General features: G+C 46.3%; 1 protein-coding gene and 1 pseudogene across 1 annotated transcript in view; one reads left to right on the top strand and one right to left on the bottom strand.

Annotated features, from left to right (window-relative positions):
* The window catches only part of LOC149326887 (uncharacterized), a 72,424-nt gene that overhangs the window by 36,694 nt on the left and 20,690 nt on the right, over nt 1–15,040 (bottom strand). The window contains exon 3 of the mRNA XM_089564716.1: nt 2,439–2,558. Within this exon, the coding sequence (XP_089420842.1) occupies nt 2,439–2,558 (120 nt within the window). The remainder of the gene's footprint in view (nt 1–2,438; nt 2,559–15,040) is intronic.
* On the top strand, nt 8,219–11,089 carry LOC149326888 (uncharacterized; annotated as a pseudogene).

Below are 15,040 nucleotides of genomic sequence, written 5' to 3'. Positions count from 1 at the left end.
CACGTTTCTCAGCTACTCACCGCACCCCAAAAAATAACTGAAACAATCACACTTTATGACAAAGGAGACTATGAAAGCATCAACAGTGAAGGTTTGGGGTTCCGAACCTGGTTTCTTAATGGTTCTCATGACCGCACTCCTGAAACTAATTCGCTGTTTTTCATGAGCAAAATACACGCTCTGATCGGAAAATTTATACCTACCATCACCGTAACCAAGCGCCAGGAATCACCTTGGTTCAATTCCGTGCTAATAAAATCCAATCAAATCAAATCAATTTATTCAAACATCCTGAGATGCTTAGGGGCACGCATAAATAGCATAAAGAAAAGACTCTTCCGAATCACCAGGAAAACCAATACCCCAACACGTGGCGAAATTATTACGAAGCGGAAAGTTCCTGTAACTTATGAGTATACAAAACTAAAGGCTCCTTTTTTTCTTGTACCTTATCAGACATGATTCATAAAAACCCGCGTCTATTCTGGAAATGTATCAATCCTAACCCCACCAGAAATATGACACTGCGGGACGATGATAACAATCCAATTCAAGATCATGACGTTGCGGGTGTTTTGAATTTCTCATTCCGCTCAGTTTTGACTCACGAACAGGATAACGAATTAGCCACTTTTCCTTCCTTTAACTTTCCACCTAAGCCGGATTTCAGATTCCAACCGGACGGTATTGTCAAAATAATCGACTCTGAAATTAACTTCCTCAGCTGGTGTTGACGGGATTATTACTAAAGTGTGAAATATACAAAACATGCTACTAGCACCTTACTGTCTCATATATTTCAGCAATCCATTTCATCAGCCATCATACGATATGACTGCAAAATAGGCAAGGTCATCCCAGTCCCAAAAAAGGTCTGCATCTCCTCGCCATAATTTTCGACCAATATCTATCATGTGTATCTCTTCTAAACTAACAGAACATATAATTTTCTCTCAAATTATAAAATTACTCTTGTCCGTCAACTTTTTCCACCCTAACCAGCATGGTTTTCTTTAATGTTTATCTTGCAAAACACAATTAGCCCTTTTTATTAACAACCTCAGCTCTAGCACTGACCATAACCTTCCTATTGAAGCCCTCTTCCTCGATTTTGGAAAAAAAAACGTTTTGACAAAGTTCCTCACAAACGACTATTTCGAACACTTTCACGTCTCAATCTTAACAAACCTGTCTTTATTTGGGTATTCAGCTTTCTCACTAATCGACAGCAATTTGTTTTTGCTAATAAATGTTCTTCTTATTCTTTTGTTATATTTGGAGTACCTCAAGGTACCCTCTTGGGCCCCATTTTTTTCTCATCTATATTAATGATTTGCCTGCGAACATCTGCTCTAACATTCGCATGTTCGTTGATGATTGCGTTATCTACCGGCCTGTAACTAACAGCGTTGACATTTTGCTTCTTCAGTCTGACATTGAGCATGTACTAACCAGGAATAATCAATGGCTTTTGTCCTTAAATGTGAAAAAACTTCTCTGCTATCATTCCACCGACGTCATTCACAACCATCTTCAATATATCTAATCAGGAATGCAGAATCCTCTTCAGTATCAACTTGCAAGTATCTAGGCATTCATTTGACACCTGATCTAAATGGGTCTTTTCATATATCTCCGGTTACCAACGAGGCAAATCGCGTCCATGGTTATTTTCAACGAGCCCTGCGACTAGCACGCGCATCAGTGAAATCCCTTGCTTATTTAACACTTATTTCTCCCAGATTAGAATATACACGCGCTACCTGGGGCCCTCATCAAAATAATCTTTCTACTAATGTTGAATGTATGTCTGTAATGTAATGTTGAATGTATGTGTAAATCGCTCAGCTCGTTTCATTTTCTCAGCCTATTCTTATCATGTCAGTGTAACTAAACTAAAACACATTGCTCATCTCACAACCCTAGCGAACCGTCGAAAAATTTCCAGACTGTGTCTGTTTCATATTTTTTATAATCATCCGTTGCTTAACTCTATTATCAGCCCCGCACATCGCACCTCCAATCGCAAAAAGCCACAAGAAGGCCGTCTATCCTTCTACTGCCCGCACTTCTGCGTATCTGTCACCATTTTTCCTTCACACAGCAACGGACTGGAATGACCTGCCAAACTCCATCGTGGATCAGACCGACTCATCATCATTCAAATCGCCCATCGAAGAAATGTACTGATGAAAATTCCACCCCCTCATGTATTACGCTTTCAAAGGGGCCTTTGAGGTACCAATAAGTAAATAAAGTAAGATATGTCGTTTGTAATGGTAGCCTGCGTCGCATTTCTCTACATGTAACAGTCATAGGCTACCGCTTTGGCAAAACGTTCGGTTCACTAACGCCATTCCTAATATGAACCAGTACTCAGGTGGTCACTGGCTGCGATTAATGCGTAAATCTGCAGGCTCAAAATATTAAAATTTCACCTTTTTTGCTAAAGTATCTATTGATTCAAAGGTCAGTGTCAGGTTCAGGGTAGGATTGTAGGTGTAGATGCAGTCCAGTTCTTCTTTGTAGATGGCCGGAACAAATCCATCGTTGCAGAGCTGTAGAAAAACAGGGTTACGAAAATCGGTTGCTACTCGGAAAAACAGCAAGTTACTAAGAAGAATCGTCATTGTCTGAGTGTCCCTGCGTTGTCATTTTTTCTTCTATGCTGCAGTTTGTTTAATAGTAATGCACGAACTAGCTTATCAGTGCAACTTATTAGCCTGATATAAACCCTCTGCATCAAGTCTCCATAGGGAATACAGTTTCTTCTAGTATGAAGAATATTTTTTTTTCAAGAAATTAACAGTCATAATTACAGGCACAAGCACTACACTTGTCTTCAACTCCTCAAGACCTCCGTGTCGCCCGGCTAAAGTCACCGAAGTGCTTATCGAATGCACCGCAGCTCTCTCATTCGTCGGCGCGGGCGATGCAATATCCGTCATTAGTGAAACTCGTCACCGCCGACTTCAAAAGGCGACCCCGTTTTTTTTACATTTCGTTCCACCCCACCTTTCGCTCCTTCGCCGCGTCCCATAGAGCATTGGCCTCTCAGCCGTATGCAGAGACGGTGACCTCACCCAAGCCGTTTCGTACACCACAGTGCTTCTAGTCCTGTCTTACTGATCACCGACGTATTCCAGGGATGCTGCTTCCTCTCAACCAATGTAGCCATTATTCACTGTACTCGCGGGAAAAGTTACTTTTCACTACTCTGCAAAGCCTCTTAGTTTACGTATTTTCGTCTTTGTCGACGCATCTAGGCTTCTTCTCGCGGCTGATACCGATGTTCCTCCGTTGTATGCTGCCGTCCCCACACTTTCCTGCGAAACTATATTCTTCACACTTTCCGAAGTCGCTACTTTCTCCTCTCTTGATCCTTTCTTCTTTAGCCTTTCCACTTACGTCTCAAAGCCATTTTCTTGCTCATCAGTCGTGCTCCTGGACTATAGCCTCGAGGTATTGTAGAATTACAATCCCCTCTCACCTATCCGGTTCTTAACACCGCCGCTTCCTCTGACGTGCATGTGCTCAGCATGCACGACGTTGCGATCAATCCGACACCTCACGACATTTTCGAAAGACTCGTCGAAGCTAATCTTCCGCCTTCACTATATGTGACTGGCTCATTACCCTCCTGATGAGTTTCAGTTCGACCTTCGACATTCTTAAAATTGCCTTGGGCCTCACGTTTGTCGTTGCACACACCATCGACATCGGTACACTCTCCTTACAGCGTGCGCTCTGATCACATGCCGGCTTCTGGGCGCCGTATCATTCATGACCATGTGGACGACATGATTCGTCAGGGTGTCATGCAGCCATCCCACAGTCTGCGGGCGCCTCCGCTAGTGTTGGTGAAAAATAATGATGGTTCAATCAGGTTCTGTATCGATTACCGCGCGCTCAACAAGATCACATGCAAGGACGTTTATACTCTATCACGCATCGATAAAACCATGAAGTGCTTACAAAGATCTGATATTTAAGGCGAGAGCTATATATGGCCTATTAGCAACGAAACCCGGTGTCTTTGTTGGCAGTCACCAAACCTTGTCCACGAAACTCTCAGTGATGCTGGAGCAAGGAAAAAAAATAATTTTATGGCCTGGGGCCATATACCAAGGACCCTGAGACTGCGAGAAGGGCAGGCAACCCATAGGCCACGAAAGTGCGTTGATTGTAGGCTACAAAAGATAAATCTAGTGTTTGCGTTTCCTTACGACTGTATGCTAATTAGTAGGTATGTTAATTGAAAGAAATAAAAGATATAAATAAAAAAATCTTTCGCCTCTAGAGTAGGTAAGTAGTAATAAATGTCCTCCGCAATTTTCTTCCTGTATTTCTGCTCATACCTGAGGATGAACGCTAAACAACTGCCTTCATAACACCTGATGGCTCATTCAAGCTGAACGCATGTCGTTTGGTCCTTGCAAGAGCCCCGCAACCTTCGAACGAAAGATGAGCGTTATCTGCCTTTGCCTCAAACGGGAGACCTGTTCATTCTCTCCTGAAGACGCTTTACTACTTCGAGTCAAGCAGGACATCGCTTGTCGCACTGACGCTAGGCGTTATATGAGATCGCAGTGATGACACTCGACAGCATCAAGGCCAGAAGATAGAGAAAGAAAAATGAAGAGGGGGCACTTGGCGGAAACTGGCCTCAGGAAGTACGTCACGAATACGCAAGCATCTATTATTCTCACCGAACGCCTGAGGACGCAAATGTGAAAGTAAATGTTGTTATGTAAAAGCCCACAAACTTCTTGTTGCCAAATAATTTTTTATGCTTCAACGCCACTGTTTTAACTTATGTATTGTAAGCACAACATGCAACTTTTTCTGAGCACCTTGTTCGTCTCGATGAAGTATTAAGCGCACTTTCTGAGGACGGCCTTCAGTTAGACACCAAGAAATGCATCTTTGCTTCCACTTCTATCAAGGTCCTTGGTCACGTAGTTACTCAGAACGGTGTTAAGCCTGATCCAGACAAAGTGGCTGCAGTTTTGCATTTTCCTCGCCCTTCGCGTGTCAAGGACCTGCGCAGTTTTCTTGGGCTAGCGTCATACTTCCGGCGCTTCATACGCAACTTTGCCTCTATAGCGGCCCCTTTGCATAAGGTCCTCTGCTCTGGCGCGCCTTTTGTTTGGTCTGAGGTCTGTGAGACCGCTTTTACTACCTTAAAGAAAGCTCTAACATCTGATCCCATACTGGCACATTTCGACGACAATGCTTCAGCAATTTTACACACGCACGCCAGTGGACATGGCATTGGTGCCGTTCTTCTGCAGCGGCAGCACTCCTCGTGCGAGCAAGTCATCGCCTACGCAAGTCGTACACTGACTGCAGCGGAACAGAACTACACAATAACTTAGCAAGAGTGCCTCGCTGTTGTCTGGGCCATTAAGAAATTTCGCCCTTATTTGTACGGCCGCCAGTTACAGTTGTCACTGACCATCATGCCCTGTGCTGGTTGTCCTCGCCGAAAAACTTGTCCGGGCCCCTGGGCCGCCAGGAACTATAGGCAATCGGGAGAGAAACACAAGGACGCCGAAGCGCTCTCTCGTTGTCCCCTTGCCGAAACCCAACCTCCGTGCGTGTCCTCCGCATCCTCAAACTGCCCATCTACCCCTTCGACGGCTATCTCAACCTTGACTGCCGCAGCCATTGACTTGATGCCCACTCGCAGTCTTGGCGGTCTCGCCTCAGCGCAGCGGGCCGACCCTTACTGCCGGACTCTTATCGACCGTCTGAGCGGTGGTGCTACGCGGCCACCGAATGCCCGCCTACGTCGCCAACTTAACTCTTTCAAGCTAGTCGACCACATCCTTCTCTGGCACAATTACAACCCCTTCAGTGACTCATGGGTGCCTTACGTACCCCGTTCTCTTCGCCGAGAAGTTTCGCAGGCCTTTCACGATGACCCCACGGCTGGTCACTTAGGCTTCCAGAAAACTTATGACCGCATCAAGCGGCGTTTCTTTTGGCCTGGCCTCTCAACCTCTGTTGGAATATATATTTCGTCTTGCGTCTCTTGCCAACGTCGCAAACGGAGCACGTCTGCCCGTGCGGGCCTTCTACAGCCTCTCCCTTGTCCTTTCTCCCCTTTTGAAGTCGTTGGGATTGACCTCTACTGTCCCTTACCATTAACGCCAACGGGCAACCATTGGACCGTCACTGCCATCGACCACTTAACCAGATACGCTGAAACGGCCCCTGTTCCTTGCGGCTCTGCTTCAGAGATTGCCCATTTCTTCCTGAACGCCATCCTTCTGTGCCATGGAGCTCCTCGTGTCCTTATTAGTGACCGCGGCAAGTCCTTCCTTTCCACCATCCTCGCCGAAGTTCTTCACGCCTCCAGAACCATGCACAAAACCTCTTCAGCCTATCACCCTCAGACCAATGTGCTCAGAGAGCGCTTTCATCGCACGCTGTCCGATATGCTAGCCACGTACATCCAGCCCGACCACACCAACTGGGACACCATGCTTCCCTTCGTTACCTTTGCATACAATACTGCAGTGCAAAGAACCACCAGCTTCTAACCATTTTTCCTTGTGTATGAACGCCAATCTACCTTCACCCTCGAAGCTTCTTTCTTCTCCGCCCCCTCCATCTCTTCCAGACTCTCCACGAACTGTTTACTTCTCGTCTTACCTACTGCCGTACAATTGCCAGCCTGAACATTGACGCCTCCCAAGCCTCCCGGAAAAGCACCTGTGATTTCTCCCACCGTGCGATATTTTCTCACCCTGGTGATGAGGTACTGCTGTGGACTCCAGTGCGTACCCCGGTATTGTGTGAAAAATTCTTGAGCCGTTATATTGGTCCGTACACTGTACTCGAACAAAAATCCCCGGTGAACTATCGCGTTGCCCCTGTCCATCCTGTTAATGACCGTCGTTGCCGAGGTGCCGAGATTGTTCATGTTTCTCGCCTAAAACCTTTCGCCCGTCACCCTACTGTGCCATAACCTGCGCCCGGGCCGGTCGCTTTCGTTCGCGAGGGAAGAAAGTGGAAGCACAACATGCGACCTTAGTGTTCATCTGTACATATCCATCATCATCGCTCATCTTCTTCGAAGAGTTGGTCGCAATATTTGCGGGTGCCATTAAAGCTTGCTCCATCCTGCGCTTTGTTTCCCGTCTCACAATATGAAGAGGCAATTTATTCAAAAACCTTGCGAAGTTCTTTTTTTTTCGACCGTCGTCTGCGCTGTCATTTGCACGTGACTGTGGGCGTAGGCTGCATCGGTGTTGCTCTGCTGCAGAAACGACTCTTCTCGTGTTGGACTGCAGGTGAGACACATTTCTTACAGAAATAATGCTTGAAAACGCTGACCTGAAGCGTTAGCAGAGCCTATTGTTGCGTTTTTATGCCGCAGTGAGCTGTTAACATACGGCGTAAGACACGCGGTTGCCCAACAAGGGGAAGCTTTGGGCCAGTTGGTCTGACATGTTGGAGAGGGGGAATAACCGCGAACTGGGACGAGACTTAACGAGAAGAACACAGGACGAGCGGTAACTACCAACTGAAGTTTATTGGGAAAAACATATCGCAGCCAAGGTTGCATCTGCGCATAGCGCATAGCATAGTTCTGGCAATGTAACGGTGTTACGTACGCTATGCGCAGATGCAACCTTTGCTGCAATATGTTTTCCCAATAAACTTCAGTTGCTAGTTACCGCTCGTCCTGTATTCTTCTCGTTCTTAAGTCTCGTCCAAGTTCGCGGTTATTCCTCCTCTCCAACGCCCGGTGGCAGTGTGGGTGGTTTGTTTACAGAAGTAAAGCAGTGGTATAAGGGAGGCATGGGAGCCCAGAGCACGAATGAATACAGCATAGGCTCATTGCGCGGAGCAGTTTTAGGCCAACTTTCTGCGCAGTCGTGAAACCATGGGCCTTATTACTGTGACAAATGCGGATATATTGTTTTGCTCGTATTCCTGTATCCTTGCGCAGGCGCGGCATGGCGCGTATTTCAAATCCTGCAAGGACTCGTATTTGTATGTTTCGGATATATTTTAACTGCCCTTGCGTTCAGCTTCTAGTTAAACTCAAAATGCACTGCGTCTGTTTCTGTGGCAGCGATATTGTATTGTGGCGCGATTTGCTGTTATATTGAAAGCAATTTTTAGCGCAGCTATGACTTGCTATATTGTTTTGATTGTTCAAAATAACACTTGCATGCATTACCATCCTTCATAACACGCTGCCATGCCGTCCGTCGGCCCTTCCTACGGCAGCTACCGCTCTGTGTCGTGGTGCCAGAACAACGGCAGAACGCACAAGAAGCCTGAAACTAGTTTGTTCCGTATACCATAGGACAGCAGGTGCGTTGAGTTTTCTTATGTTTTGGATTTTTTTGCGTTTACTATTTGCGCAGTAGGGGGAAAGCAAAAATCACTTATTCACACTAATAGGATAGCTTCCTAATGAAAGGCATGGGCAAAACGGCTTCTTAATTTCGGTTTAAAGTATTGTAGGTTATTACCACTACGGGTTAGTCAATATTTCAGCGATTATTCGGGAGTGATTGCAGTCGCGGAGCGACTAAACATATTTTATTTTAGATAAGAGGCAAAAAAGGATATGTGAGCAGGGCTCTTGACAATATGGCTTTGTCTGATACGTATTATTTCAATGGGTGCAGGTGTTAATTCAACACCCATCAAGAAAGCAAAGTTATGCTTTTTGGTCAGCGCCTGTCATAAGCTTGCTGTGGCCCCCAAAGTATTTTATTCCTTAAAGTGTGGCTATATTAACTACCTCTAGTACAAACATATTTTGGTACGAAGGGTAAGAATATTATTCAAGCAATTACGCTTACGCTAGGAACATCATCGCCATTGCAGGACGACAGCATGGGTGCAGTACACTGGAAGAGACGACCTTCTGATAAAGCCGGCCAGCCTATGGTATGACACATACAGAGTTTGCAATGACCATTTCACTGCAAAATATTTCATGGGCCCTGGCAACACAAAGCTCACAAAGCTGGCCGTGCCTAGTGTTCTCCTAGCTGTACAGTGTAAGTGTTTGTCAGGAAATCAGTTCTCTGCAATGGCTGAAGCCTAATTAAATGTTTCGACAGTTTGCTCAGACAGTTTGCCCACCGAAAAAGACTGTTTTTTTTTTAAAAATCCAAACTTTTATTCTGTGGGGCTGTTACTTTTCTTGCATCAAGATATTTCCTTCATTACTTAAGAAATAGACCTAGGCACCTTTATTGTGATACAGGGCTATCTCGCCTTCACTTGAAGTCTGCCTGTAGCTCACACAAATCTAATATTGCACTATCAGTGTTTAAAATGTCCGATAATTTCTTGTTTGTGGACTGGTGATTGTCATATTATCTTGTTCCAGCTACCAAGAAGTGCATGTGAAATCAAAGTTTATTTTTTTATACTATGTGCTGTGTAATTTGCACAAACAAAAATCTTTCCAGGTCTTTCTGGCGCGACTTCTACCCGTGACTGCCGCGTGACTACAGAACCAGCATCTCTACGTGAGAATAAGCTTCAGTTTTTTGTTTTATGACTAGCACTGATTAATTGTTGATGATTACTTTCTGCAGGATTCCCGAAAGTGTCTTCGATCAGCGGCTTCTCCGTATTGGAATGCCCTGATGTCCACGGTAAGTTTAGAACTCATTTTTTTTCCGTAACGAAGTGACAGATAAGCAAAACTGCAGGCGGCAGCTCCTCCGTTACTAGCGAGGGGCCTTCTGCAGGCTTGCTGGATGAATCCTTGGCCAGTAGCTCACTCGTGACATAAGAGGCTTCTTTGATAGGTGAGTTCTCGGTCTTTAATTTTCGTTCACAGATTTTACTGCTGTAGTATCTTCTTCAGGCAGCGTGCAAGATTCTTCTGACAGCTGTATTCAACTGACTGAACAGACTAAGAGGACACCTTTCAATACCAGTTCAGCAACAGCCCCCGAGAGAATGTTCTACTGCACATGGTAAATATGGCTTTAATATAGCTGTTTTTTATGCAATATTTTCTATACCAAGCATGTAAATTAGGCCATCTTTAAAAGGACTCTGCTTGTTCAAAAACGCAAGGCCAGTATGGGCTCCGAAGTATGCTTTCATTTAATTTGTGCTATTCTGTCATACAAGAGGAACGGTATGGCATTTTTTATGGTAACTTTGCTTTCTTGCCTACATAAATAAGAAAATGTGTATACAGCTCCTTATTAGGAACCCTGAAGGACAAGGGCTTGGGAAATGTACAGAAACATTTCATCAAACTACAGGCACATGTATATGCATGTACTCTGTTCCTGCTCAGCGTTACTTTCTGCGTCGCTTAGTCATTTTAGAACGCCCGCCTCTAGCTCAGAGAGGACCATGTGCGCCTGCAAACGCACTCTTATTGCAATATTATCAAACATTGCTCTCCGATTGACTATGTGACACTTCTTAACATCACAGAGTGGCTATGCCAAAAGCTCCTTTAAAATACAGCAGATACAATGGAATTGGGTTTGCTATATTTAACATGAGTGCGTTTCTTCCGAAGCAGTATCCACGACTGAGCTATTAAAATTTCCGATATTCATTATACCCTTCATTTAGATTGGTCATAAAAAAGTGAGGGCAGTGCTCATGAGAGATAATTTGCTGAGAAATTCAGCCGCCGCGGCCGGGATCGAACCCGCGTCTTTCGGCTGCTGGCCCGAAAGACGCGGGTTCGATCCCGGCCGCGGCGGCTGAATTTCTTTGGAGGAGAAATTCGAGGCCCGTGTACTGTGCGATGTCAGTGCACGTTAAAGAACCCCAGGTGGTCGAAATTTCCGGAGCCCTCCACTACGGCGTCTCTCATAGCCTTAGTCGCTTTGGGACGTTAAACCCCATAAACCAACCAACCAACCTTTTGTATAATTTTTTTTTTGTCTGTTGCAGCAGTTTCGATCATACCTAAGTCCAGTTCTCCTTCAAAGAAGTACAAACAGACCATTAAACGTCTTCAAGCCAAAACAGCAAGCCAGCAGAAAACTATCAGAAGACTGCACAGACTGCGGCGCAAGGCTCAGCCATCGATCTCAGGGGCCCTAGGCATTATCCAGCCGTATGTCACTAAGGAAGTTTTGAAACTTCTCTCTGCGCATGTTCGATTGAGGCCAAAAAGAGAATGCAAGAGATTTCCATTGTGGTTAGAGAAATTTTCTCTGCACTTAAAACTTTCGTGGCCCGTGAACATGCCGATTTCTGGCTCCATATCTTTCTCTTCCCAACCAACCTTCCTTAAGGTGGCTAGCCAATGTTAAAACGATACCAGGGATCATTCTAGGAATGATTCCTTTCATAGGAGCAAGTACGCAAACTTGGAACGAACGTGACCGAGTTTGTTCTCTAATTTTTGATGAAATAGCACTAAAAAAATATAAGCTATGACGTCATACAGGACACTGTACAAGCTTTTACAGACGATGGTATTGATCGCACTTCGACCATTGCTGAGAGGGCTATGGTTGTTCTCTTTGCTGATGTTTCTAGAAGGTGGGTCCAACCGGTAGACTTTACTGTAGGGTTCACATAACACCATCGTCTGTCATACACAACCCAAAGTTGTCGCTGATTGCAGACATTAGAAGACTGCAGTGAAAGCTGTTATTTGTGACGAGGACACTTGAAATGTGAGTCTCGCTAACCGGCTAGGCATTACTATTGAAAAGCCTTTTTTTGAAGTTAACAGTAGGCCGATGTATTTTATATTTGATGTACCACAATGTATTAAAAAAATATGCCATAATGTCCAACGACATTGTTGACTGGTCACACATTGTCAGTGTTTACGAATCCACACATGAGTTGCGGTCTCAGTTGTTTTCAAAGTAAACAGAAAAGTACAGCTTTAACAGACCTTTTGCAAATATGAAGATCAAAACAGCAGTGCAGGTTCTCAGTGCTTCCGTCTCCATTGCAATCATGGCGATGGTGTATGCAAACGAGCCCTCTGCTTGAGCCATGGCTACGGCACAATTTTGTGGCCGCAAGGATTAGCTTTTCGATTCCCTGAATAGCTCGCGTACGAAAACAATCTGCAAAAGCTGCACCATGCATTTAGAAGGGGCATTCCGAGTTGACTGACTTCCTTTGAGGCCAACTTCCTTGGGTTGCATCATGGAAGGTCGATGGCAGTCGTCAGCAGCAAACAATTGCTGGGTGGCAGATTACATTTTCGGCTGTGTCAGCTCTGGGATGACATCTCATAAAACTACGGCTTTGAATACCTGCTCACGTGTAGACTCCAACAGGATCCGCTTGAAAACACATTTGGTCATATCAGACAGAAACAAGGTTGTAACACAAACCCCAATGTGTCGCAATTTATTTCTGGTCTGAAGCTTATCTGCATCAGAAAGCTGATCAAGCTATCCGAACATGAAAATGTGGAAGACGATGGATATGACCTTCTTCGTGAGCTCTCCCCATACTCCCTCAGTAGGACCTTTTTGAACTTGCAAGTGATGATAATTCTGAAATTATTGATGACTTTGCAGCTTATTATGTGGCTGGCTTTCTGATAAAGATCCCTGTTGGGAACTCAGTTAATGCTTGCAGATGACTTCAGTTACTGAAAGACGACAGTGAGGCTGTGAACAGTCCCCACCAGCATTTCACTGTTCTGAAAGCGTACCACGTGCCTAGCAAACTGGCAATTTGATTGTGCCGTCGAAATAAGCTATGGCGCGTCATCGCGGTCCGGTCGGAGAAGACGACGACAGCCCCAGCACGCCTGCAAAGCACGCGCACACCGGATCAGGTGCCTGCTTAACTGTATACCCGCGGCACACAGTACCGCTCCCGCCTGGCTGAGCGCGTGCGGCATTATCGCCGAGTATAAAGATGTCTCCGACCCCTGTCCCTTCACGCACCGGTCGCTCACAGCGTGACTCATCATATAGTGACAACTAGGTCTCCCGTGTTTGCTCGAGCACGTCGCCTTGTTCCGGATCGCCTCGCCTTCACCAAACAAGAATTTTAGCCTATGCGAGAGCTTGGCTTCATCCGTCCCTCCTCCAGTGCAGAAAAAGACCGGCGACTAGCGCCCGTGCGGCGATTTCTGGGCTCGCAACAAGGCCACAGTTCCTGACCGCTACACGATTCCCCACATCGAGGATTTTACCTCGGTCCTACATGGATGCACATATTCAGCAAAAACAATCTTGTGAAGGCATATCATAAGAATCATGTGGAGCTGTTGAATATCCCGAAGACCGCCATCATTACACCTTTTGGCATGTTTGAATATCTGAGGATGCCTTTCGGTCTTCGCAATGCGGCCCGAACTTTTCACCACTTTGTTGACCAAGTACTACGCGTCTTCACGTGTTGCTTTGTCTATTTGGACGACATTCTCGTCTTCAGCCCTATGGCAGAGGCCCAAACCGTTTTGATCTTGTCAACGGACCGAAAAGCGAGTTCGGCGTTGCTGAGTCGGACATTCTCGGCCATCGCGTTAACGCCCATGACATTTATTTATTTATTTATTACAGATACCTGCAGCGCCCAAGGGCATTATTGCAGGGGGGGGGGACACAATATCTACTGCTCATTTGGCCGAAAGTACACATAATAACAGAAATACAATCACACAACTAATAGATGAGGAAAAACATGCACTGAAGGAAGACAACCACGCTCCACAAATAAAATAACACTAATCAAATAAAAAAGACACGCGCAAGACAACTGCGCGTCACGTCACACATTAGCGTGTTACCGGCCCGTGTCACCGCCATCAGTGAGTTTCCCCGGCCCACCACCACCCGACAACTGCGCGAAATTCTTGGCCTCGCCCACTATTATCGCCGCTTCATTCCTCGCTGCGCCGCAATACTGCAGCCTCGCCAAGCCCTTCTCTCGGGCCACAGCAAGCCGACCGCTCTTGTCACTTGGACCGATGCCACTGACCGCGCCTTCAGCGGCATCAAAGCAGCCATTGCCGACGCGACGCTCCCGGTTCATCCTAAATGTGACGCGCCCGGGTCCGACATGGTTGGTGCATCGGACACTGCTGTCGCCGTGGTCTTACAACAGTTCGACGCTGGTGTTTGGCAGCCAATCGCCTGCTTTTCCAAAAAGCTTGCGCCCCCTGAATGCTGCCACAACACCGTCGGCCGAGAGCTGCTAGCAATATATTTAGCCGTGAAGCACTTCCATCATTTTCTCGTGGGATGCATATTTCATATCCTCACTGACAACAAACCTCTCAAGTCCGCTCTCGCTTCCAGCAGTACCTCCTACACTCCTCGCGAGATCAGGCAGCCCGACTATATTTCCAAATTTACCTGCGACATACGTCACGTCAGCTACAAGAGCAACATAGCTGCCGACGCTCTTTCTCGTGTTGAAGTCAATGCGACGGACAATGGACGGCCAGTCATCGACTTCACGACTATGGCTGCTGCTCAACGAGCCGATGCCAAGTTGCAACGGTTTCGCACGCTCAACACCTCTCTGGTGTTGGAGGACGTCTTGATCCCTGAATGCGGCGTTCGCCTCGTTTCTTATACGTCAACCGGTTGCCCTCGCCCCTACTTGCCTCCAGCATCCCGACGAACCGTCATTGATGCACTCCTATCTTCGGCCCATCCTGGCATCCACGCAAACAGCGCCTTGTCACGGCTCGTTATGTCTGGCCTCGCATCAACGTCGACGTTCGCTGCTGGTCGCGCACGTGCCTGAACTGTCAGCAAAGCAAGGTGCATCGACACACTGCGACTCCGATTGGCACGTTCCCGTCTCCGGACGCCCGCTTCAGCCACCTGCACGTCAACATTGTCGGTCCCCTTCCTACTTGCGGGAACCACCGCTACCTGTTAACCTGCATTTACAGGTTCATGAGATGGCCTGAAGCAACGCCCTTTCTGGATTTAACGTCGGAGTCGATCGCAAGAGCATTCATGGCAATCTAGATCAGCTGCTACGGTGTCCCTTCCACCATTACGACTGATGGAGGTTGTAAATTTCTTTCCGCCTTATTTGCCAACCTATAATAGGCTCCTCGGCGTCAATCACATCAAGA

This window comes from Amblyomma mixtum, chromosome 10, assembly GCF_055824585.1.
Source record: "Amblyomma mixtum isolate Tamu chromosome 10, ASM5582458v1, whole genome shotgun sequence".
NCBI lineage: Eukaryota > Metazoa > Arthropoda > Arachnida > Ixodida > Ixodidae > Amblyomma > Amblyomma mixtum.
Note: the sequence above shows the minus strand (reverse complement) of the source record. Positions and strands in the feature narration are given on the sequence as shown.